General features: G+C 35.2%; 3 protein-coding genes and 1 long non-coding RNA gene across 4 annotated transcripts; 2 read left to right on the top strand and 2 right to left on the bottom strand.

Moving 5' to 3' along the window:
• Positions 1-13: 13 nt before the first annotated feature.
• On the top strand, positions 14-1,431 carry LOC140985938 (uncharacterized). Its single transcript, XM_073453881.1, has 2 exons — positions 14-92; positions 469-1,431. Exon 2 carries the CDS (start codon positions 472-474, stop codon positions 1,429-1,431), a length of 960 nt encoding a protein of 319 aa, XP_073309982.1. The 5' UTR covers positions 14-92; positions 469-471.
• Positions 1,432-11,241: 9,810 nt separating this feature from the next.
• LOC140987006 (uncharacterized) lies at positions 11,242-12,264 on the bottom strand. Its single transcript, XM_073455429.1, has one exon. The coding sequence runs from the start codon at positions 11,948-11,950 to the stop codon at positions 11,444-11,446; it is 507 nt and encodes a 168-aa protein (XP_073311530.1). The 5' UTR covers positions 11,951-12,264; the 3' UTR covers positions 11,242-11,443.
• A 3,746-nt stretch (positions 12,265-16,010) lies between these two features.
• Positions 16,011-19,678, top strand: LOC140986641 (uncharacterized). Its single transcript, XR_012176955.1, has 3 exons — positions 16,011-16,136; positions 18,263-18,841; positions 18,929-19,678. It is a non-coding gene; the product is annotated as an uncharacterized lncRNA (long non-coding RNA).
• A 957-nt stretch (positions 19,679-20,635) lies between these two features.
• On the bottom strand, positions 20,636-23,745 carry LOC140986976 (cinnamoyl-CoA reductase-like SNL6). The gene is made up of 4 exons (XM_073455398.1): positions 23,326-23,745; positions 22,190-22,371; positions 21,555-21,749; positions 20,636-21,298 (listed from the first exon to the last, which is right to left on the bottom strand). Exons 1-4 carry the CDS (start codon positions 23,588-23,590, stop codon positions 20,852-20,854), a joined length of 1,089 nt encoding a protein of 362 aa, XP_073311499.1. The 5' UTR covers positions 23,591-23,745; the 3' UTR covers positions 20,636-20,851.
• Between the last annotated feature and the right edge of the window lie 3,714 nt (positions 23,746-27,459).

The raw sequence follows: 27,459 nt of genomic DNA, 5'->3' as shown, positions 1-27,459 counted from the left end.
TTTCTCAGATCTAGATTTAAATCTACTCCAACATCTTGCCCAATTCATCTGTACTTGAAGAAAAAAAAAGTTCTGTCTCAGTTCATGTCCAAGTAAGTTTTCTTCAATTTCCTAGAACCTCGTGTCATTATTTTCTTCATTTAGCTAGATCAAAGCTTTAATTGACTTGATTTAAAGAATAATTGCTTCGAATAAGCTGGGTTCTAGTTTTCGTGAGCTGTCGACACACAACCAATTTAGTCGACTCAAAACTTACTCTTGAGAAAAAGCAAGAGTCCACCCAGAAAAATTGGTCATTGGTCGACCAAATATTATGAGTCCACCAAGAAGAAATTCTTCTTTGTCGACCAACATAATTTTGGTCGATAATTATAGGTCGAACTGGTGTGACCATGCTTATATGTTTTTTTAATTAATTTTTGTCGATTCTAATTATCTTATTCTCTTAATTTTTGGTGAATTTTGTAGGATATGCCTACAATTATCGTTGTTCATTTCGATGATAAATGGGAAGTGAGTAAAGCGATGGTATATAAATGGAATCCAGGGCCGAATGCAAAGTTTGTTGTTATTCTAGTAGATGATGATACTTGTTATTTCGAAAATTTAAAAAGTGAACTATATAGAGCTGGGAAAGTAGATGATACTGCCAACTTGAGGTTGAGTTATCTTCTAGAATCGTCGTGCAACATTCAACCGATTTATATAGCGTATGACCATGATTTGAAAGCATATTTGTATTTTGATTGTCCGAAAAGCAGGTCAGTGCTTCAAGTTGAAATGGAACATGTTAATGATGCTTCTTTTGATGTTTCCGATAATGTGCACAGAGTTGGTATTGATGAATACAATATTAATTTTAACGAATACAGATCTTTTGATGATTATTTTGACTTGAAAATTGTTTCTTTGGATCGTAATAATACCAGTGAGTTTTTCGACGAAGCACATAATGTGGATGTCATCTATGTGGATCGTAGTAACACGACTGAGTTATATAATGAAGCACGTGATGTGAATGTCATCAATGGCGTTGAGGTCAAGGCAAATGTGGTTGCAAGTAATGAGACAAATGTGGTTGCATATGTGAATATTATTAATGACACATTTTCATTCACAGATGGTTCAAACTTGTTTGTTGGTCAAGAATTTCCAAACGGAGATGCGGTGAAAAAGGAGTCAAGTAGAATCAGTTTGGAAGCTTGCTTTGAATTTGAGACTGTAAAAAGCAGCCAAAAAATGTATGCCGTAAAATGTATAGTGTCTGGTTGTAAGTGGAGAATCTGGACATCAAAGATTAAGAATGATTCACAAGCATTCTCCGTTCGGACATATTGCAATACACACACTTGTGGTTTGACAGGGAGACGCACGAGAATCTGCGGAGCGAGTTCCGCTGTTGTTCGTGATATGTTGGTGGATAATTTTTAAGGTCATCCAGTGCCAACTGTACCGAAAGCGGTGATGGCGATGATGCATCATAGTATGAATGATGATATATCATATTACAAGGCTTCGAGAGAGAAAGAACTAGCAGACAATATTTTGAAAGGTGGTCCTACGAAGAGTTTTAATCTATTGCCTTGTTATTTGCACATGGTTGAGAAGATGAATCGAGGAAGCATAACAGACATATGTGTCGACGAGGAAAATCGATTCAAGTATATGTTTTTTGCCTTTGGTGCATGCATCAGGGGATATCGAAGTATGCAGAAAGTTGTATCAATTGATGGTATGTGGTTGAAAGGCAAGTATAATGGTGTTTTACTCGTGGTATCGGTACAAGATGGAAATTATCACCAATATCCTTTGACGTGGGGAATCGTTGATGTCGAGTGTACTTCTTCGTGAAGTTGGTTTTTAACGAAGTTGTTTGAAGTAGTACCAGATGAGGATGAACTGGTGATAATTTCAGACAGACATTAGGGAATCATTAATGCCCTTTCTAGTGTCTATAGAAATGTGCATCATGGTTATTGTACGTGGCATTTATCCCAAAACTTGAAATCTAGGTGCAAAAAGAAGGGTGCAACCGAAATATTTTTGCACGTTGCAAAAATTTATAAGCATGTCGAGTTTGATATTGCATACAATGATTTTAGTAAGGGATATCCTGAGGCCGCTCAGTTTTTGGACGTGAGAGATTCACTTGATCGATGGACTCGAGCATATTGTCCAAAGACCCGTTACAATATTATGACGACAAACGTGGTTGAGTTGATCAATGCTATACTACTTGAAGAGAGGAAGCTTCCAATCATTGTACTTTTAGATTCTTTGCAGAAACTGTCATCATCTTGGTTTGCTTGATATCGTCACGCATCAATTGCAGCTAACACTAATCTGATCTCTACCATCGAGGGGATTCTTCGTATCAGGTTCACTGATGTCCAGAGAATGCAAGTTTTTGAATTAGGACGTCTTGAGTTTGATGTTAGGAGCCGTCGACATTCGGCCATAGTGGACCTGCAATAAAAAATATGCACATACCGAGTTTTTGATATTGATAGAATCACATGTGTTCATGCCATTGCAACCAGTTGGTTAGCCAATATTGATTTATATGATTTGTGTTCAGAGTATTATTCTATGATGACATTATGCATGGCTTATTCAGAGACTGTGTATCCCGTTCCCGAAGAAAGTGAATGGCCACGTAACATTAATTTTCCAGTGGTCCTGCCTCATTTTTTAGAGAAGAGACTTGGCAGAAGAAAATAGAACATAATTTCTTCAATTCGTGAATTCAGCAGAAGATAGAAGCAGATTCAGCATTTGGGTTGACCCAAGTTATAGCCTTTATGTCGACACGAAAGCAAGCAACAAGGGTCGACCCAAAGGCTAGAACTTTGGGTCGACCCAAGTTGCTACATAAATGCTACTTTGTGTCGACCTAAGCTAAATATGTGATTCATATGTTGAAACATGTAATATTATATAACATACTTGTGAAATTGTGATTCATATGTTAAAACATGCTAAATAGTTGTGAAATTGTGATTCATATGTCAAAACATGTAACATAGTTGTGAAATTATATTATTCATATGTTAAAACATGTAACATTATTGAACATACTTGTTAAATTATGTGATTCATATGTTAAAAAATAAAAACATATAACATTATAGAACATGTGTGATTCATGTGTTAAAACATGTGAACTTATAGAACATACTTACGTGATTTATACTTTGCAAAATTATGTGAATCAATTAATGGATTAAAACATCTACGATTGTCGGGCAACATTGGTCAAAATTGTGTAATTATCCGTCAAAATTAAGTAATTATCGATCATATTTGTGAAATATGTGGATTCATGTGTTAGAAAAATGGTCGACCCAAAAGCAACCTTGGTCGACCTAAAATCAACATGGGTCGACCCAGAGATCAACAGGGTCGACCCAAAGATCAACATGGATCGACCCAGATGTCGTCCCAGAAATCACCATGGTCAACCCAGAATCACCATGTTCGACCAAAAAACAACATGGTCGACCCAAAAGCAAGAATTGTCGACCCAGAATCAACATGGTCGACCCAGAAATCACTAGGGTCGACCCAAAAACTGACCAACAACAGGGCACGGTTTGAGAGCCACGTGTTAGTCACCCACTGAAACATCCTGGGCAACATCAAACCGTCCACCACATCCATTTTCTTTGCAAACTTTTGTGCCACACTCGGATAATATTCATAAGCGAGGATCTGTAACATAAATTTCAAACAATGTTATTAATAGAAATAAAGATAACAAATCTACTTTAACATTCAAAAAATGATATACCTGCAGAAGCAGCACAAAACCACCGAGAAAGAAGCTGTCATCTACTTCTTTTCGATCATGTGCCTCGGTGAGGTAAGTATATCTCCCTAAAAGGTCCTTCTTCAAAGCTCGGACTGCATCACGATAGACTACTCTACTCCATGGATAAGTGTTAAACATATCCAAATCATTTACAAGCCTTAGATATTTAGGGCCGATCTTCACGGTCTTTTTCCTAGTCCTCTCACCGAAGACGGCACAACAGAAGTAAAGACTATACATTTTTAACTTCTCCACATCTATCCCAGTGTCATTCTGCCCTTGGACAGTGATTTCACAAATCACTAGATTTCACAAATATGACCGATAGTTACTTAATTTTGACAGATAATTACACGATTTTGACCAATGTTGCTCGACAATCGTAGGTGTTTTAATCCATTAATTGATTCACATAATTTCGCAAAGTATGAATCATGTAAGTATGTTATATAATGTCACATGTTTTAACACAAGAATCACATATGTTCTATAATGTTACATGTTTTTAACATATGAATCACATAATTTCACAAGTATGTTTTATATTGTTACATGTTTTAACATATGAATAACACAATTTCACAACTATGTTACATGTTTTAACAAATGAATCACAATTTCACAATTACGTTACATCTTTTAACATATGAATCACAATTACATGTTTTAACATATAAATCACAATTTCACAATTATATTGCATGTTTTAACATATGAATCACAAGTATGTTATATGATATTACATTATTAACATATGAATCACATATTTAGCTTGGGTCGACACAATGTAACATTTATGTAGCAACTTGAGCCTTTGGGTCGACCCAAAGGCTGGAACTTTGGGTCGACAAACTTTGGGTCGACCCTTGTTGCTTGCTTTTGGGTCGACACAGAGCCTGTAACTTGGGTCGACCCAAATGCCGAATCTCCTTCTATCTTCTGCTGAATTCACCAATGGAAGGAATTATGTTATGTTTTCTTCTATGAAATCTCTTCTCTAAAACAAGGAGGCAGGACCACTGGAAAATTAATGTTACGTTGTCATTTAATTTCTTCGGGAACGGGATACACAGTCTCTGAGTAAACCATGCACAATGTCATCGTAGAATAGTACTCTGAACACAAATCATATAAATCAATATTGGCTAACCAACTTGCTACAATGGCATGAACACATGTAATTCTATCAATATCAAAAACTCGGCATGTGCATCTTTTTTATTCCAGGCCCACTATGGCCGAATGTCGACGGCTCCTAACACCAAATTCAAGACGTCCTAATTCAAAAACTTGCATTCACTGGACATCAGTGAACCTGCTACGAAGAATTCCCTCGATGGTAGGGGTCAGATTAGTGTTAGCTTCAATTGATGTGTGGTGATATCGGGCGAACCAAGATTAGGCCACTTTCTGTAAAGAATCTAAAAGTGCAATGATTGGAAGCTTCCTCTCTTCAAGAAGTCTAGCATTGATCGACTCAACCCCATTTGTCGTCATAATATTGTAACGGGTCTTTGGACAATATGCTCGAGTCCATCGATCAAGTGAATCTCTCTCGTCCAAAAATTGAGCTTCCTAAAATCATTGTATGCAATATCAAACTCGACATGCTTATAAATTTTTGCAATGTGCAGAAACATTTCGGTTGCACCCTTCTTTTTACACCTAGTTTTCAAGTTTTGGGATAAATGCCACGTACAATGACCATGATGCGTATTTCTATAGACACTAGAAAGCGCATTAATGATTCCCTAATGTCTGTCTGAAATTATCACCAGTTCATCCTCGTCTGGTACTACTTCGAACAACTTCGTTAAAAACCAACTTCACGAAGAAGTACAATCGACATCAACGATTCCCCACGTCAAAGGATATTGATGATAATTTTCATCTTGTGCCGATACTATGAGTAAAACACCATTATACTTGCCCTTCAACCACATACCATCAATTGATACAACTTTCTGCATACTTCGATATCCTCTGACGCATGCACCAAAGGCAAGAAACATATACTTGAATCGATTTTCTTCGTCGACGCATATGTCTGTTATGCTTCTTCGATTCATCTTCTCAACCATGTGCAAATAGGAAGGCAATAGATTAAAACTCTTCGTAAGATCACCTTTCAAAATATTGTCTGCTAGTTCTTTCTCTCTCCAAGCCTTGTAATATGATATATCATCATTCATACTATGGTGCATCATCGCCATCACCGCTTTCGGTACAATTGCCACTGGATGACCTTGCAAATTATCCACCAACATATCACGAACAACAGCGGAACTCACTCCGCGGATTCTCTTGCGTCTCCCTATCAAACCACAAGTGTGTGTATTGCAATATGTCCGAACGGAGAATGCATGTGAATCATTCTTAATCTTTGAGGTCCAGATTCTCCACTTAAAATCAGACACTATATATTTTACGGCGTACACTTTTTGGCTGTTTTTTACAGTCTCAAATTCAAAGCAAGCTTCCAAACTGATTCTCCTTGACTCCTTTTTCACCGCTTCTCTGTTTGGAAATTCTTGACCAACAAACAAGTTTGAACCATCTGTGAATGAAAACGTGTCATTATCAATATCCACATCCGCAACCACATTTACCTCATTACTTGCAACCACATTTGCTTCAACTTTAACGCCATGGATGACATTCACACCACGTGCTTCATCATATTATTCAGTCGTGTTACTACGATCCACATGGATGACATCCACATTATGTACTTCGTCGAAAAACTCACTGGTATTATTACGATCCAGAGAAACAATATTCAAGTCAAAATAATCATCAAAAGATCTCTATTCGTTAAAATTATTATTGTATTCATCAATATCAACTCCGTGTACATTATCGAAAACATGAAAAGAAGCATCATTAACATGTTCCATTTCAATTTGAAGCACTGACCTACTTTTCGGACAACCAAAATACAAATATGTTTTTAAATCATGGTTATTCTCTATATAAATCGGTTGAATGTTGCACGTCATTTCTAGAAGATAACTTAACCTCAAGTTGGCAGTATCGTCTACTTTCTCTGTTTTATATAGTTCATTTTTTAAATTTTCGAAATAATAAATATCATCATATACTAGAATAGCAACAAACTTTGCATTGGACCCTGAATTCCATTTATATAATATTGCTTCACTCACTTCTCATTTATCATCGAAATGAACAACGATAATTGTAGGCATATCCTACAAAATTCACCAAAAATTAAGAGAATAAGATAATTAGAATCGGCAAAAATTAATTAGAAAAACATAAATAAGCGTGTCGACCCATAATTATGGGTCGACCAAGAATAATTCTTCTTGGCGTCAAAATTATGTTGGTCGACCAAGAAAATTCTTCTTGGTCGGCCAACGACCAATTCTTTTAGGTGGACTCTTTCTTTTTCTCAAGACAAGAGTAAATTCTGGGTAAACTAAATTGGTTCTGAGTCGACAGATTCTTCAAGTACAGAAGAATTGGACAAGATGTTGGAGTAGATTTAGATCTAGATATGTGGAATGAGCAAGAACATGTTGGGAGTAGACATAGGAGAGGTGGTGAACTTGGATTTAATGTAATACGGAAGCAGTCGAAGGGGTAGATGACTATTTTAATGATTTTATTTAGGGAAGAAGGGGTAAATGGCTCGTAAATTTTAATCGAGGAAGATGTGTGTCGACCGAGAAGAAAGAGAAGAGGATAATTAATTAAGTTAAAAAGTTTAATTCCAGTTGATGTAATAATCAAGAGTCAACTCTTTGTTTTTTTAAAAAACAAGGACTCTTTTAAAAAAAGTTCAGAGTCTTTTTTTTTTAAATATTTTGTGTCTCACTCTTATTTTTGTAATTGGCCCCAATGTTTTGGGCAAATCTAATTGGTAATAGAGATCACCAAGTTATTTTTCGAATAATCTTTCATGTTTTTCCTACTAAAATATAATATGTTTTCCGAATTCGTATGTATTGGAATTGACTAAATGATTTAATATATTTGGTCGGATCTTATCTATAAAACCTATTCTCTGGTGAAAGAAAATAGATAGTCGTTACCCAACCCAACACCCTTTGGCATGTCCAAACCAATCCCAAATACGGACCTATTCTCATACCTGGAGCTGCTCCAACAAGCTTCTGCCAAATAGACAATGGGCTCAGCATCGGGTTTGAATTTGCAACAGATACTTGCTTTAGGTAATAGGTCCGAATTCAGTAGAAGCTGGAGAATATAGTTTATCGAGCCCAATGTGCATCCGTAATAAATCTTAATTTATTTTGCCTTTAACGTGATTAATTACAGTAAAATGCAAACTCCAATGCGCGATAAAACGAGATTTCTTTAGTTTAGCTTTTAATATGACAAATATTTAATATTTTTTTAATAAAGTAAATTATTAAATTTTTTATAATAAATTCTTTAAACATTTCAGAACTTTAATTATGTGAAAATAATAATTTAACGGTCTCATTCATTTCCCTCAATAGAAAATTTATGCCCTACTAGTATATCGATGCACGCTTGTACGATATTTTTTATAATTCTTTTGATTTATATTAAAATGAGAATCAAAATGTAATTATAAGAAATAGTGAGGGATTACATTGTAATTTTGATAGAAAACAATTTTGGTGAATTTGTCCATAATGGAGGGGCAAAATGGATATACATATTTTGATTTGTTTGACGGTTTCTATCATGTCCTCAACTTTAATAAAATAGAATATATATAGTATAACGAAGATACTATGAGTTGTTATTACGTTGGTTTACTTTTTTATGGTTTTTATAATTATAGATATTAATCAGATTTTGTTTTATCGAGTTTACATGCTATATTTGTTTGATATAGGCGTTCCGAACTCTAAATGTAGCACAAAATTTCCCATAGGAAACGTCACGGATAAATTTTGTGATTCAGAAAAATAACTAAAAACATTTTTATCAATGTTTTCGGGGTTTTTCATGTTAATTAATTTATTGTCAATACTATATTTTTGAAGTGATGAATAATATTTTGAGCAGGTGGTTTTCCATCTCTTAAATTGGGAAGAATTAATTTTGTTAACTTTCTGTAATTGGAAATATACTGATTTCATTATATTGAGAAAGAAAAGGATATCCGTAAATTGCGCTCACCTGCGTGCTCAAAGTGCCAATGATCGTTTATGGAAATTTCACGGCTTGGGCGTGCAAATTTATTCAGATCGTACCCGATTATGATCCATGTTTACTTTGAATATTATGTTGTACCATTCCTAATTCTAATTTATTTTAGAGAATAAAATTTACATTTTTAAAAAATTATAGATTCATTTTTTTTTAGTTATTTTGGTTATTGACACGAACTGAATTTCGGAAATTAATATATTTCGACAAATCCAATAGATGGTTTTTTTTTTAATCTTATGGAACACATCAAACAAAATTTAAATCAGTTAATCAATTTTTTTTTAATAAAATTGACAAACCTAACTAAGATATTCAAAAGTTAGGGCAAGGGATAAAAGAAAATGCACCATATTGGATCCTTACAGCTTATTTTCATGCTAACTGTAATGGCAACACAGGGAAAATGAATTTTGGTTGGTACACCACCAATTTGTGACTGTTTTGAATTGTGTTGTAATGTTTATAAATTTTAAGTTGCACGGTTGCCATCAAGTATAACTTTTGACGACACGCAACAAACGATCAATCTCATGAACAGATTCTAATGAGTTGCAAGGTCATGAAATCAATGACTATGATTGAAACACTTATCAATATTTAATATAGTTGGTGATAATGATACAACTCAAATATTTCAAAATCTAATACTCTACAATAGATTAAACATTACTTGAACACTCTTCTAACAAATGCCAATCGGTACTTGCACATTTGAATGCGAGCAATAATTAATTCCAAAGAAACAAATTCCCCTTAATGCGGTGCTTTCCAACAAGCCACGATTAATAGAATCGTACTTTTATTTATTTATTTAATTTCGAGTAATAAAAAAATAAAATTATTTTAATATTTTTCCTAAAAATATTTTAATCAATTTAATTTGTAAGTTTTATTGGGCTGTGCTATCGTAGGACAAGTCTGCTCTGTGTTGGGATCTACTTATAAAATTTTTAAAAAAAATTGATTAAAAATAAATAAATAAATTAGGTCAGACTCAATAAAAGAACTGTATGACAGTATATTGATTTTTATATTTCGATCGAAGTGGCTTTTTAGTTCGCTAAAAGTCATCAACAGATTTAATTATTGAGGAAAATAATAAGAAAATAAAATAAAAACTTATCACAAAAAATGAGTAGATCCCACTTAATACTTATTGGAACAGATTAAATCAATTTTATCTGTATAATTTTTGGTTTGTCTTCCATTTGTTTAATATTCATATTATATTTGAATTTTTATAATAATATATAATATATTTGAATTCTTAACATATAAATTGAATCATGAACAATGCTCCCACCCCTCAAAGTTATATGTTTTTTTGACAGAAAAAAAAAATTGAAAGTGCAAGACAGTAAATTTTACATTTTTGGATTAAAAGATCGATCCGACCGGACGGATGAATTTGATTTAAATACTGATTTGAATAATGAATTTCAGATGACACCAATATTTGGTGTACATTTGAATCCTTCGTGACTACTATTAAATTCAAAGATTTTGAATCTAAAATCCTCTTGGTTAATTAATTAGTCAAACAATTATAACGTATTTTAAATTTTAGATTTGAATATCAATATTAAATTTTACAATATCCATTCAAAATTAATGTTAAATTTTCATTTAAATAAAATTTAAAAGATATTAAATTGATGCATATTTTTTCACTAATTGTTTCCATTATTTTTTTAATATAATTTTCCTTTTATTTGAACATCATAAAAAAATCATATATTATTAAGATGATGAAAAATCAAAGATATTGATAATGAAAACGAGAGAGAAGTGTAAATAAAACAATATATTTTGAAAATAAATAAGATAATATTAATAATTAAAGCCACATCATACCAAGAATTTATTAAAGTTCACCGTTATTTAACAATCAAACAACCAGTAATCAGCTTTATTAACTTTTTTCTTTATTTTTTTTTCCCATTGGATTAATTTCAAAATTTGTTGCAGTTAAGATAAGATATAGAATTGATAAAGAACAATAATTTACTTATGCTACCTTCTAGTTCAAATCGAGCCCTTGATTTGTATACTTATTCTATACACGATACTCATACTTTCAATAAGCGACGTGTGATTAATGAGAAAAAATATATAAAAATATTATGAATTACAAATTTCTTTATATAATTGGAGACAAACAGTATAAGTCAGTACTATTCATGCATGCATTAATTAAGTTATGTCTGGAAAATAAACCGTAAACAAGTCATTTTCACCAATACCAAGAAAGTGAGAAATTATTCATAAATACTTAACTAATTTCACATAGAAAGAGCAATCCAAATTCCAAGCCCAAGGGGTAAAATGGACACTTACAACTCACCCCTTGGAGCCAAAAAAAAGTTTGAAGAGACCAATTTTGCAAAGGTTTCGACTAAGATAGAACAATTTCTTCGAATTTCCCTAGAATTAAAGGAACTTGAGTTCCCTTTTTTGCCCCTACCCATTCAAAATATTTCCACTAAAAGAAACCCTACCAAAGGCCAAATGACCAACCTCGTACAGCTCCAACCAGATCTCCTCTGCCGCTGCAGGATTGTCCGTTTCCCCTTCTTCCCAGACAATTCCCGATGTGCATTCATTGACCCTCTCTTTTCTTGAAATTCCATCTGTGTCCCCTCCTGCGCCGCATCTCCTCTCCTTGTCCATTATCTTCCGGATCTTCTCCTTCTTCCGGCGGCGGATGAATCTACGCGCCACCGTCCACGGGAGCTTCAAGAATGTCAGCGTCAGAAGGTTCACCACCGCGCAGGGGCAGCAGCAGAGCGCCACGCAGTCGGCTATCACCCACGCAGTGCAAGACTGGCATGATTCCCCGGTGCACGCGACCGAATCTCCCTCGTCCTCCTCCACCATGTGCCGTCTCCGGCAGTGGTATCGGCGGCTTCTGCCCACGGCGGCGCTCGGAGAAGTCGACGAAGCTGGAGATGGGTTTTGATCGTACATTGATATGGATCAATTAATATGCTTCGAAATGCACTCGATCTAAATAACTTTTCTGCTAAAAACACAGAAACAAAAAACCCTTTTCCCTGAACTTGGGGATCAATCGTCAACCGAGAACATATGAATCCTTCATCGGAGAACAATGGCGAATTATCCCCATTTATGCCAACAAATGAGTGAAAAAGTGGAGGAAAATGATGGGATTTATTTGGTTTTGAAGGATTCAATAAACACTACGCCCCTCTAACGTACGTACGAAATGTGAAGTTGTTGTTTTTCGAAATATGGGAGTTTTTCAATGTAATTATTCTTGTAATTCCAAAGAGCACACCTGTTCATGTATTTAATGCTTTGAAGGTTGACATTTTTGCTGAAAAGAGAGCACGGAAGACCACGCGCACAAAATTCCGCGTGGAGTACACTCCATAGTACAAAATGTATTTGACAATAATTAGACATGCATGAGAAATCTTATAAATCAGGTCTATTATTCATAAATTTATTAAATTTATAAGATGGATTGAATATATATATAATGAAAAATAATATTTTTGATATAAAAATAAAATTTATTTATGATTCAGATCGAATATATATGAAATATGTCTCACAAAATTGATTTGCAAAACAGTCTCATTAGAGTGTTTTTTGATAATGAACAGGTCTCTTATGAGACGGTCTCATAAATATATGTCTATGAGGTTAGTCAATTTAATCCATAAACAAAGTGAAAAATAATATTTTTTCCAAACACATAACAAACATATTTGAGTTTAAATCGAAATTAGTTTTCATTTAATGGGAGTGAATAGCTTATTTTCACTCTAACTAGTAATTATTGATAATTAATTTATTGACCACCATTGACAAACAATTTGCCATTATTAGAATGGAAATACTTTAATAAATTTTTTAAAAAAATTGACAAGTGAGAATGGCTAGATATGAAGATGTCAATTGAATATTTAGCAAGTAAAATTTAAAAAATTGTAAATTTTGTCCTAAAATATGAAAGATGAAAGGGAACATGAAAGACTTGAATAAGAGAGCCATGCATGGCAGGTCCCAATTTTGTGTAAACTTAGCTCCACAGTAGAATGTCGTAATTTACATGACATCCCTTCGTGTCTTTATGAACAATCATTTTCAAATATAAAGAAAATCTTTTATATATATATATATAATTCGAGTTTCATCATCAAAATAAAAAATTCAGAACTAGAAATGTGTTTTTTCATATACCTAGATGTCATGCCANAGACAATTAGAATAACTAACTTTTGATATAATGATCTGTTTTAATAATTATATATGTTAATAAAATGTTAAAATTTTAATGCAAGTTACATATAGTTAAGCAGATAGAGTTTCTGTTTTTAATACATTAAGTTATAGGTTCAATTCTTACTGGTTCATTTTTTTATTCATTTCTTTTTCTATTTATTTTTAAATCTATATATTCAAATTGCAGTGTACTCTCTCACTATTTCTTATAATTATATTTTGATCCTCATTTAACTATAAACCAAATGAATTATAAAAAATATTATAAAAGCACGCAACGCGTGCGTAGGTGTACTAGTATATTATAATATCTGAGAGAGTTAGAAAAACTGTTTGAGGAGTACACCAAAATTTCTTCTCTTTTTACCCTCATCTTCAATACCAAAAAACTTTTCTTTTTTTCTATCATAATTTTATTACATTTTTATTGAAATTAAGTTTAATATAAAATATATTTTTTTTATACACAATAATATATATGTACGAACACACTAATTATAATATTCATATCAAAATTTATAAATGTCCAATATTCATTCTATTATTTGATTAGGCAATATTTCAAATATCTAATATTATGTTACACGCAATGCATGTGCCTCGGTTGCTATATATATCCCTTCTGTCCCAACTCTTTAGATTTGTTTATATTTTCACTTATGACAATTATTGAAAAATAAAAATTTACAAACAAATTTTGGAAATATTTTAAACATAACCCTATTTTATTAGTTAATTACGTGTATTAGTAAAAAAGAAAAAATAAATACTACTAAATATAGAAATAATCGGAAAAAATAGTCCTTATTTATTTGGGACAAGATGATATATACATATATATATACACACGTGTGAGTCTAGGTGGATGGTTGACATGTACATAGGGGGGATTTCAGCATGTACCATGTGACAGTCATGAGCATGTGTTTTCGAAGAATGCAAAAGTGTAACTAATTTAATTTATTGTAGTTTAACATATCAATAAGAAATGAGTCTTTAAGTTTCTTTTTTCCTAAATGGGATTTAATTAAATTATCAAATAATCACACCATAAAATTCACAAGATCGATGTTTAATGAATACACACTGTTATCTTCTCCAATCCCCATTCACGAGTGACCTTTCAATTATACAAAAAGTTTGTCCTAATTTAATATGGCATGAAAGATCATGTTCCATTATATTAATTGTACTTAATGTGGTATTTTAATAGTATAAATTCACATTAAAAATGACTTAGCGAAACGGATTTATTAGGATTCGACACTTTTAATTTAATAAATGAGTAAAATGATGTTTAGATCGAGTAGACTGTTATGAACTTCGATTACGTAAATCATGAGTAGGTTTCTTGGATATATGTCTGATATACAAGCTAGTAGGCTCGATTCATAAACAGAGTGGAAAATTCAGTCACGTCGGATCACGTACATATTTCACAAAATTGATATATGATACGGTCTCATAAAATATTATTTTTTTAAAAATGATGAATCATATGATCATGTATCGTCTCCACGGGAAAATTATGAACTGATTAATAAATTTGGATACTTCTCACACCTAAAAAGCAATTAATATTTTTAAATTATAAGTTGTCTTGTAAGACTTATTGAATGGTTGTGTNACGACCTGACATCAAGGCAATATTTTTAATTTATATATTTAACTATAATTAATTAATACTTAATTAATTATTTAATATATTAATTAAAAAAATCATTATTCTGATCGAAATCCCATTATTGTTTATGTTTACTTAAATAATGTATGAATACGTTTTGATTTCTGAAATTTTTTGACCTTAAAATATATGATACACTTTGCACATCGACAAGTAGTGGAGTCAAATGTTCAGATAATATTGTAATTTTAACTCTGAAATTGGATTTGGATTTGATTAATTTATATTTAATCCAGAGCTGGAAAAATAAATTATTTTAGATTTCATTACATTATATGTACAACTTTGAAAATCAACTTTAATAGAGTTGAGCTCCCTTAAGCTGCGAAGAAGCTACATGAAGGGTTCTCGTCCCCATCTCAAACAACTTCTTCTCATATAAATGAGTAGGTTTTTTATAAAACGGTCTCACGAATCTTTATCTGTGAGACGGGTCAATCCTACCGATATGCACAATAAAAAATAATACTCTTAGTATAAAAAGTAATATTTTTTCATGGATGACCCAAATAAGAGATCCGTCTCACAAAATACGACCCGTGAGATCGTCTCACACAAGTTTTTGCCTATATTAAATAAATGCTTAATATTATTGCCTTGTCAATAGGGATCACAATTGATCATGTCTGTCAATGTTAACGAGTTTTAATGGATCAGCCTTGGTATCTATATTAATAATAATAATAATAATAATAATATATTTATATTTTATATTATATTAAATAATAAATATCATAATTTGTAACCTTAATTAACAATATTACCGTCTTTTGTAGCTAATAAATTATTATTAAATGTTATTAATTTTGATGAATGTTATTATTAGGGGTGCGCAAAATGTTGGTCCGATCAAAATAACCAACCGGACCGATTAATTTCGGAAATTGGCTAGATTTTTTATGTAGTTCAGTTTTCATCTCGAAAAATAGTGGTTATTTCAGTTCGATTTCGGTTATGAATGTTAAAATTTTCGGTTAAGTTTTTTAATAAAAAAAATATATATTTGAGACTTACTTTAAATGGTTTGTTCTTTTGGGCTAGTCTTTAAACTCTAGTCCTTGGCCCATTTCAGAAACCTAAACTAAACTAGCTTTCATTATTCGTTTCTAGTTTCCATCTTCTTCCCAATATCCCAGTTGCCGACTGCATGCCCTAGCTTTTGAACAGGAGAAAATCAAAACCAGCAGAGAGAAATCGGGACTTGTAAATCTGTGACAAGTAAATATTATTCTCAACTTTGGTAAATTCGGTTATAATATATATATATATATATATATATATACAATTGTGAATCCGTGGGAGATAAATCTGCAAGTTCTTGGCTAAAGAACAAGGGAGAATCTAGTACTTATAGGAAAGCACATTAAGTCTATCGTAGGACATCTATTTTGGTTAGAAATGGACCGAGGGTCCAAGTCTGGTTGGGGCATGTATCATGGGGTATCACCAGTTTCATGAGATATCACCAGTCTCCTCTTCTCAAGTCGAACTGAATCACATTTTCAAAGTTCGATTAATTGCGCTGACCTTTCCCATCACCCTTCATTTTTTTGGTTCCCTCATAAATAGTTATCTCTTCCCCAATTTATTCTCCTCTCACCCCACAATATTTTATTATCCCTCATTAGAAACATAGGGTTCAATTCTGGTAGACGAGACTAGCCCGAATTCAGATCTCAGACCTACTTTAGACCTGAAATCACAAACGAGACCGTTAGAAGGGGGTCGAGAGGGTGTCCCGGCGTAGCTCCTCCGACGTTCAAATCGGGTACTGCGGACAAAAATGAGAGAGCAGCTAAATATGCTGTTGAAAGTCAATATAGTGAATGAATAAATTAAGCTTTCAAACCTGGTACTTAGAGGAGAGCACATGAGGTTCATCGTGGACCACCTACCTTGGTTAGAAATGGACCAGGGGTCCAAAGTTTGTTTGGGCCTAATCACCTGATGGGCTCATTCATGTGGTATAACCAGTCTCCCCCTCCCAAGTCGAATAGAATCACATGTTCAAAGTTCGATTAATTGCGCTGACCCTTCCCATATCCCAAGACATGCCATCCATCTATCACTTTTCATATTTTTTTGGGTTCCCCTATAAATAATTATCCCCTCCTCACTTTATTCTACTCTCCCCACACAATATTTTATCACCCCTCACTCACTTGCCCTCGCCCTTCGCCTCGCCCTTCGCCTCTCGCCCTAGTGCGCTCGCCCATGCCCAACACCCTCGCCCACGCTTGCGCATTCGTCCCATCCTCGCCCACGCTCAGCACCCTCGCCTTGCCTTGCCCATGCCCGCGCACCCTCGCCCTAGCCTCGTCCCTCTCTCAGCACCCCGCTCTCCTCCTCGTCCTACGCCCGCTCGCCCTCGTAGCCTCACCTCTTCGCCCCTCGCCCCTCGCCCCTCGCCCCTCGCCTCCTCCCTCGCCCACAGCCTCGCCCTCGTAGCCTCACCTCTTCGCCCCTCGCCTCCTCCCTCGCCCACAGCCTCATCTTTCTAACACCGCCTCATCCTCGCCATGTATCATCGATTGCTTGCACCTCGCCCTAGCTGCTCGCCTCGCCCACCACTTGTTCGACATATCACCTCATCTAACCACCACCTCGCCTCGCCCTTCTCGCCTCTCCGACGTTCGCCGCACCTCGCCCTCGTCTCGCCTCCTCCCCTGCAGCCTCGCCCTCGCCTCTTCTAACCACCATCTCGCCTAGCCCCTCACCCAATGTTGGTCCGACAGGCTGCCAACGCCAACGATATGAGTTGTTCTCTTCCCGGGCCAATATTCTGTCCGACTTCAACGGTCCATTCGCTCGTTCCCCTAATATTTTACCTCAAGTATTTTCCTACGCTTTTTCTGGGTAAGTTTTCATCTCCTACTTGTTTAGTTACCCTTAAAATCCACGTCTTCCTTTGATTCTGAATTCAATTCATCGAGTACTTTCAAGAGAAGGGCCTTTCTATGTAATTTCTCGATCCAGTCGCAAAATTTTTGATGGGGCTCCTAGTCACGTAGAGGATTGGAGGAAATATTTTTTTTATCCGACCTCCCAAAGAGTGGACTTGCACCACGGAATGGTACCTCACTTTCACCAAACCTACTCTTCCTAAGGGTTTCAAGAAGGATAAAACATACATACGTATAGTAAGTGTACTAGGAGACATTTGCTTTAATATTCCCAAGCTTTTATCCAAAGATCTCATGTGCTATGCTGGGTTAAGTCCTGCAAAACTTAAACTGAGAGGAGAAGCTGGTAGATATTCCCTTCTTCTTACACTAACTTTTTTCATTTTTACTTATTATGCTATTTTAAAACGTTCTCATCTTATTTATTGTTTTAATTCGCAGGTACGAAAGTCATGAATGCTATATTTCTCCGCGAGCTTGAGAAAAAAGAGAAGGTTGGGGGTTCATGATTGGCACCCAAGAAGCAAGGTACTCCAGCCATAACGACAAACACGAAGGGAAATTGCTCCACTGCTGAAAAAAAACATGCTGGCTCGTCTACCTTTGTGAAGAAGAAAGCAGGCTCATCCTCTTCAACCCAGAGGCGAGTTTCCTCTACGAATCCCCCAAGAAAGTCTGATTCATCCCCGTCTCCTCGGGCCAAGTCCACTCCTTACTATGGCAAGAAGAAAACTCCCACGGGTCTAAGCTCATCAGTCCAACAGAAAGATAAATGAAGACTTTTCTCGACCTCAATCACATCAGCCTCTTATCAAGAGGTGTCAGGATTAGACGATGAACATCCTTCTGGGCCGGGGATACACCCCTTGTATACTTCGGAATCAGTTATTGTTGGACGAGATCCTACCAACATAGCCCAGAAGCTGTTATTTCATCTCCCTTCCCACCCAGATGCAGCATTTTTGAATTCGTTGGCGGTGATCTGATCTTGTCCGACGGATATGCAGCAGTCTCACCGAAGTATGTTTCTCCCTTGAAACTTTAACTTGATGTTAAATATATGGTTAATTTTCCTCTTGTCTTCTCATTCTCGTCTCTTTTGTTCAGGACGTCATGTATCTAGGAGAGTTGATTGAGTGTGTCGATGTCTTCAGGACGAACACCTACCACGACTCGCACGAGAGTAGGGATCTTCGCGACCAGCTTCAGGCGACGATCGAGGAGGCGAAGGCAACACATGCTGGAGAGCTTTCGAAGTCTCGGGCTCGATATGATGAGATTTTGAAGAAGAAAGAGGATGAGCTTCTGCAACTGATAAAAGACCACACAACAGAGCTACAGAAGTTGAAGAAAGAGCTAAAGGTTTCCCAAGATGAAGCAGCACAAGCTCGCAAGGATCTCGAGGACGCCAAGGCACAACTCGTGAAGGAATCCTCCTCGTTCAAAGAAGAATTTCTCAAGTCTGAAGAATTCAACGAGATCTGTGGTCCGAAATCTTTTCTTTATTTGGAGGTGGGATTCGAGGGTATAGTCAACCTCTTCGAGGCCCATGGGTATCTTCCAACAGGTGCTCCCAAAGACTTTATCAACCTTAGGGACCTCTTAGCGGGCCTTCCTCCAAACCTATAGACCCACGTTTATCTGTTTATGCTATATTGCCATTGTTACAGACGATATATTCCTTCGGCCGTATTTTGTCACGTACTCTGCCACTTTATTTTCCGTACTTAGTTTATTATGCCATTACGATCTGTATGATGCTTATATTCCGCTACTTCCTTTTGCGCACGTTTGATATGTATGAGGTCCACTCTTATTGAACACTCTTATGCTACATTGAGTATCTTCTGTTTGAATATATTGTTTCTTTTGAATGTATCTTCGACTTTTTGGAACCACTATGTTGCGAGCTTATCAAAGCTCATCAACTAGGTGCGAGCTTGCCAAAGCTCCCTTCCTCTCCTCACGTCTTCTCTTATGCCATGCTCAACCTTAGTAGGCACAATCTAACTTTCGTTTTCACCACCTCTTCTCCTCTGCTAGACTCGACCTCAGTAGGTAAAATTTAATTTTCATCTGCCTCATCTCTTAATCATTGGGTAAAGGCACTTATTATAGTGTCAGGGGTAGCAGTCGGTATTTCTGCGCTGCATTGTTGAAGCGTTGGATAAACTATCCCAAAGTTTCATTTTTTGTTGCTTCATCACAAACAAGCTTACGTAATTTTTTTGGTACCTCTTGCAACTAGCAAATCGATGTAAGAAGGCCATAGAAAACTACTCGAAAGACCGTATGGAGTTAGATGTAGTGTATTGAACCATTGTTGAGCTGATCTCACTAACATACCCAAGAATACCCTGCACCTTACTCCATCTGAGCATTGATGCAACAACACTGTATTCTCAAATCTTCTCAGGTGTTCTTCAAGATCGGTACGTCCATCATACTCTTCTACGCTTGATTGTCTAAAACTTGGGGGAAGCTTTTCTTCTAAAATGGCAGGAGAAAAATGACTCTCTTTGTGGTGTTAGAGCTCTGTTCCCCAGCCGCTGACTCAACATTTTTATCTCCTTCCATATCTTCTCTATCTCGAGATTTTTCGTTTTCTAAAACGTAATTGGACCGATCTTGTATTGGTTCGATTTGTTCGGTTGTACTAGTTAATATCTGTCGGTTTGAGTTCGAACAAGCGTAAAAAAAGTTCCGTTGGTTCGGTTTTTATTTATTCGGCTCGGTCGGAGCCGAATGCTCACCTCTAACCCAAGCCCAAAACTTTGTGCATAACATCAATATGTTTGTCAAAGGAAGCTGGAATTATTTGAAGCTGACTTAAATTTTTCATCACATATACAAACATTATCGTTTATTTGGAGTCTCATACATCTTATACTAAATCTTCGCCATTTGCTCATAAGTAAAAATGCTTGATCAATCATGGTGTTTGCCACCGATGGAATAAGCGTAGTAGATGAGGCGGTATCACACCCCTTTCAAAAGATCAAGAAAAACCCAGATACTAACCTCTATGACTTATTCATCATTACATCTCCATGTTCTCGACATCAAGTTTACAAGCCTTCCATTTGAAAGTTCAAAACGAGCACCGTTGCTTGAAGAGGCACCACCTGTAATCGAGCTCATGTTTAAGCCCGTTTCTCGAGCCAGATTTTCTATCCCATCTATGCTGTCTAGTACTTGATCGAAGCAAATATATCTCCCACATGCTGCCTTTTTCATCTCTTGAAACACTCTTACATGCGCCTTTGCTAATCTGTTAACGTCGACAGTAGCTAGCAACCCCTTTGTATACATTTCTTGGATTCCTTTGAGATAAGCAAGCGTAGGGGTTGGATTTCGATGGAAGAATTTGGATCCCGTGATAAGCCCCGGACAAATTGTGGCTAGTTTCAAGTTATTCTCCTTCGCAGTTTCCCTAGCTGCCTTTTCTGCTCTTAGTTTCCCCAGGGCATACCAGAGCTGTATTATTTAGAAACAAAATCATTTATACTTTAACAAGCAATTTCTGAAAGCTGTCGATGACTAAAACTAGTGGCAGCGATGTGGTAATTTAACATGTAAGAAGATTATAAATTTATAATCAAACTCACGTACACAACTGCACCGTTTACATGAAAATAAATAACGAAACTTTATGCGTATAGTAATATTGGCCGATAAAGAACAATGGAGAACTCAAATTGAGAGGGGGGAAGATGAATGATTTTGGGAGTACCTTCTTTTCCACGCAAACAGATTCATCACTCCAGCATTTGTCATCAATCCGGCTAAAAGATTCATCCCAAGAATTATCTTTCCAGATGCAGGTCAAAAGTGAAGAAGTTAGTACACAATGTCTAACAGAAGGCGAAATCCCACACGCCTTTATGACATTTTTGCTTGCATTCACTTCGATATCGGACATTACTTTCTACAAAGAACAAAAGAGGGCTGCATTAGCATTGAAATACGTAAGAATTGATATTGTTTGTTTTTCAAGATAGATTTTGAACAGTTTCTTCAACTGGTTATTTACACAGGCAAAAAAAACTCAACCCAGTACATATTCAAAATAGACAGCATCATCATCAACTTTAATCTTATCAATAAATTAATTTATGTTTGCAATTTAAATCTGATGCCGAAGTTCAATGTTATCTAAACATTGCTTGGTTAACTATAGTCGTTTTCAACGTTCCTCGCGAGCCTTGGGGGAATCTCATCAAACCATTGTGCTGTGCATGACAAATTCATCTTTCAGAAGCTTATATACAGGGGAAATGCATAGACAGATTCTTGTTAATGAGATGTGCATTAGTGTGAGGAAGGGAATGAAGAGAAGATTGAACAATGAAACAGAAAGCAACTCACAGTATAGCCGGATAAACCAGCAGGGTCCACGAAACCAGCGGTATGAAACACACCACGACAACCATCAAATGCGTCGGTTAGGCTCTCTACATCAGTAAGCTTGGCCGTGACTACTTCAACAACGCTATTGGTTAGTCTCATTTCACCGGAATTTTCCATTTCCCTCAGCTTTTCTACGTCTTCTGCTTTTTCCATTCAACATCATTAAATTAAATTCACAGGCCAATCCTAAAAAGAGACTTGTACACGAACTACAAGCGTGAAGATTTTTTTTATGCAATAACCCATTAATCTAAAAACTTAAGACATAAAGTCTGTTTTTTTAAAAAAAAACCAGAAACACGTGAAAGGATGAAAATTAGTGCTATTTTCTATTACTTGTGGTGCCATCCATCCAGCATATCATGTGCCTTCTAGAAAACATATATAAAAATGAGTGGTTTTCAACATGTGAGCTGTTCATTAGGACCCATGAAAAGAAACTCCCATCATTTTAGGGTGAAATGCATTTTAACCTTGTGTTTACAGGAAATTAATGGCAAGCACCTCCATTTTATGAACAATCAAAAATTAAACCTGAAAATTAACTTCCTAAAATTTCCAAATGGTTGAAAATAATACTCACAATATTTTATTTTTACAAACATTAACTATAGTTGGTTATTTTAGTTTAATCCTACCAGTTTAATTGCAGTATAAATGTGTANAAAAAAACTGATGGGCACATATTATAATGAAATGATTAAAACAGAGTTAAAAGTTGGATGAAAAATCATAAATTAATGAACAAGTGGACATATATCGATTATCACGCAAGAAAATGTAACGATCACCCATTAAACAATGGAACATCGAGAAACCAAATCACTTAAATCTTGGATCAATCATCGGCACCAAAAACACGAGAGGAAATTATGAAACGGGATGCCAAAAAACCCGAAAAAAAAGAAAAGAAAAGAAGGGGTGATTTCCATAATCATCGAGCAAAACTGGCGTGTAATTCAAACAAATCAACGTCTGTACTTCGTAACATTACCTAAAACTCTGGAAATCAATAGTTTGATCATCTGCAACACGCGGCAAACGAAAGGAACGAACTAAAAGGAAAAAACAGCTCAAAGTAAGCACAATTTCACCTTCATTATCGACGATAATCCTCACGGAGTACCCATCAACCAGGAGCTGGTTCACTATAGAGATGCCAAGATATGATACGCCACTGGTGACACAGACCAGCTTGTCCAGAAATACGTCGTCGTCCGGAGCTCCCGCCAACGCATTTTCTCTGTCCTTTAGCCCATCCTCATCCTTCCGGCGGTGAACGGCGGCGCAAGACAACAGCATCCGCCGGAATTCCTCAAGCTCCGCCTTCTGGGTCTCCTCCAACCGCAGAATACCCATTTCCAGACACTCACAGAGGTGGAAATTGCTGCTATATCACAATGATTTTCGCTTATGATTTATGTGTAGGATTTATTGGAAGGTTTTGGATGGAGAAATAAGCGGGCGGGGATCATCCAAATGGCGCCGGCCGCTAATTTTACTCGCTCACTTGGCTTGGCGGCCTCGATTAATATTTAAACAACAATTTTAAATAATTAAATTCTATTATTTTAAAATGTTTTAATGATATAAGTTATAATATACCATAAAATAATATTTACACTTTTGATATTTAAAAATTTAATAGATTAAATTAGTCATGTGTGTGTTTAAATAGATTTTCATAGTTTATTTTAGCAAACGTTAAAAATGGCAAATATAGTATTTTTTAAATCTATACAAATAAAATTGAATTATTTTCGGAATAGGATTTGGATATATATCCCATATACATATACACACACAAATGAGTTTTGTGTATACTACATATGATATTTTTAATTTGTTAACAATGAGATTTTTAATAATTTTTCCGAATTATAATATCATATCTCAAGTGTGCCAAACTTCTACGCAATATGTTGAATCGGTCACGGATCCGTTTCGGATATCGTCTAAGAATTGTTTGACTGACCAAAATCGGTCGGACCGGTATTGAACTGGAAAACCGATTCAATGGGTTTCAAATTTTTTTTGAAAATTTATTTTTTTATTTTTAAAATCTTAAATTTAATTTTTGGTTGTATATGTACATAATTATTTAGAATTTGGACTTTGTTAAAAATATTGTTTTAGTAATTTTTTATTACGAAAATTTGTGAGCGTATCAGGCACGTGATCGTGCCAAATGTAAAATGATCTGATTTTTTTATCAAGCGTTGTGTTGACTGTGAGCAGTCAAAAAAACTCATATATAAACGCTGGCGCAATCACCGTTATCACCTCATACCTCTTCCCACAAGCGTACAACATCATTATACTTCATCTTCTTCACTATACTCATCTTACGTCTTTGACGCATCAAAGTATATGGCGTTTGAACTAGAGAAGAGTTCATCCTGAAAAATTCTTTACTCTCGCGTTTTAATAACGGGACCGTGCGTGATCCAGAATTAGCCACTTCTGCCAATGCGATTTTCTCAACTTCTTGGAAGCAAGAGCCTACAACAGATTTTCTTTTATGACTTTCTTCATGCAATAATTCTTCATACTCTGATACTTTGGAATTTTTTCCCAAGCTAAAAATCAAGTCCTCGTTATGCCATATTCACATATTCTGGTTCATGAATTGACACTCTGCACTTGCTTCTCATCCTCTTGAATTTACATATGAAATCATTAGCAAATTCTCTCGGCTTTTAGACCACCCTTGATAATTCCGCTATACTAATATCGAACATTGTTCTGAAAATTTGTATATGGAACTGGTGTTCCATGTCATGCCAAGTCATAATAGAGTTTCGAGGCAATATTGCATACCAAGTGAAAGCATTTCTAGTCAATGAATTGGGGAACAACCGTAGCTTGTAGTTGGAAAAATTATCCAAATTTGCTGATTCACCGCATTGTATCGCAAACCTTGTTACATGTTTCACACTAGACTGACCATCTTCCCCCGAGTATAAAGTGAAGTCTGGAATGCGGTATCCTCGTGGATAAGAATTATCACGATTAACAACATCATCAGAGTATGACTTGTGAGACTCTGTTATGTTTATTGGCCTCACCCTTAGGCCATACAACTCTTGAATAACATCACGCATAGTCTCAAAGACCAAGACTGGAGTATGTCGTAATGAGTTTGGGGGATAGATCGCCACCCGAGTTTTATTCCCTGAATTTGGCACTAAATATCTACGTACTCCCTCATCACCATACATCCACAGATGCATGTTAGGAGAAGTTACAACAAACATATTATCGGCAACTTGTTTACCTTTACTATAATTTTGGTGTCTTGGTCCCAATTCATCTTCCCTCATGTGCGGAGGAGTATATTTTCCTTTCTTGACAGACCCAGAATCGGTGATTCCTCCAAGCTGCGGATTACACTTGCTTGAGAACTTCCCGACCCCTGGTCTTGGTCCTCACACAACATAGTTTTAGTCTCTTTAGGTTTACTATCTTCCGGTGACGTATTCTCCTCCTTCAAAGATTTTCTCCATCCCTTTATTTCTGCATAAAGTCCATCATGACAGCAATAAGAGCCTTGGTCATTTATTTGATATCACCACAGATATTTTTCTCCATGGAGACATAATGTTTGTTGAAACTTCCTCGCCACCAGAAAATGCAATTCCTTCATTCATAGCCTCTTCTTTGAGCTTGTGTACAAGTTTTTTGATTATTCTTCCATCAACATCAGTTTATTCTTCTTGTGATCGATGGTCTTTCCCCTGTGATTGGGGAATTCCTTCATGCTTCTCAATACGCTTTGGAGGCATTGTGGTCTCACTGGACGTGCCAAAATATTTATCACAAAAATTTGCGAGCGGACCAGGCACGTGATCGTACCAAATGTGAAATGATATGGTTTTTTTTATCAAGTGTTTAATGACCTAATTCGAATGTTCATTATATTTTCTCGGTATGACTTCAAAGCTAAAAATATAAACTGATGAATATGATGAAATTATATAGAGAATCTATGAAAAACATCAACTCTAATTATGTTGTTATGAACTTGAGCAACATTTTTACAAGAATATTGGAAGAATATGTGGAAGATTAAAGAAATCTGACAACTGAAAATTGAAATAAACAGACAAATGATTGAGAGAATTTTGCAGAAGCTTTGTCGTAGCTTTTTGTTGATTTTTTTCGAGATAGTTTTTCTGATCATCACTTCTGATTTTGTTTCATTCTTTCGAGCTGTTCTGACTATCTTTCACGATCATCGGTCGTGGGTCAACTTCCCCATGAGTGACCTTTTTGCATCACCCGACTATTTGATGGAACTTAGATAAATTTGGGCTCTAACAGCTAACGGACATTTGTTGTTGCTGGTTTTTTGCGATTGCAGTTTTTTTTTTTTGTAGATTTTGAGTGTAACGATAGTATTAGAGTTTAAATAATATATTGTTTTTATTTTAAATGTATATAATTATAATTGATAGTTTGAATATAAGCATATAATTATTTAATGTTTAAACTTTAATAAAAAAAATTTCTATTTATATACATCTTTTAGATTATAAAATTTAAAATATATTATTCATTATATCGTATTAATGTTTACATAATTAAACATTATTCTGATTCGATGTCTGGTTAAATTGGTCCGAACATTTGGACCATTTTTTAGATAGACATGTTCGATCTTGTTAACGTTGGTTATTTGACTAATGTTTGATTATTATGTATTTAAGATAAATCAACTAAAATAAAAAATAAAAAAAAAAGTTTTAATTATTAAAATAGTTTCCCAGCCGTGAGTGAAGCGGCTGGCTTGTAAGCATCCGGCTCGGCTTGAAAAGGTCAACGTGTTGAAGGGCAGGTGCAGTGCACGTGGATGGCTGCGCAACATACCTCGCAACTGAAAGGGGTAGATGAAGGACATTAAAAAACCTATAGCTAACCCACGTGAGTTTATTATATACTACTAACATTTATTATTATTATTAAAATTTATTATTTTTGTATATGATTTTATTATTTCATATTATTTTATCAAATCACCATTTAGTGTTAATGTTGATTTTTTAGTTGATTAAACACAAAAACTATGTGAGATTGTTTTATAGATTAATTTTATGAAACAAATCTTCGATCTAACCGAACTGGTGAAAATAACATTGTTTATTCCACAAGTATTAATTTCATGATAGTTATAGACCGAATCAATGCATCTATCACAAAAGATCTACTATTGATTTAAAATATTTTGT

The sequence above is a fragment of the Primulina huaijiensis genome, chromosome 10 (assembly GCF_012295235.1).
Source record: "Primulina huaijiensis isolate GDHJ02 chromosome 10, ASM1229523v2, whole genome shotgun sequence".
Lineage (NCBI taxonomy): Eukaryota > Viridiplantae > Streptophyta > Magnoliopsida > Lamiales > Gesneriaceae > Primulina > Primulina huaijiensis.
Note: the sequence above shows the minus strand (reverse complement) of the source record. Positions and strands in the feature narration are given on the sequence as shown.

Excerpts from the sequence above, each read along its gene's own strand:
- LOC140985938 (XM_073453881.1), top strand. The coding sequence starts at position 472 with ATGCCTACAATTATCGTTGTTCATTTCGATGATAAATGGGAAGTGAGT.
- LOC140987006 (XM_073455429.1), bottom strand. The coding sequence starts at position 11,950 with ATGTACGATCAAAACCCATCTCCAGCTTCGTCGACTTCTCCGAGCGCC.
- LOC140986976 (XM_073455398.1), bottom strand. The coding sequence starts at position 23,590 with ATGGGTATTCTGCGGTTGGAGGAGACCCAGAAGGCGGAGCTTGAGGAA. Across the intron at positions 22,372-23,325 it reads GATTATCGTCGATAATGAAG|AAGACGTAGAAAAGCTGAGG; the intron begins GTGAAATTGTGC and ends TGGAAAAAGCAG. Across the intron at positions 21,750-22,189 it reads CTGGTTTATCCGGCTATACT|AAAGTAATGTCCGATATCGA; the intron begins GTGAGTTGCTTT and ends TGTTCTTTGTAG.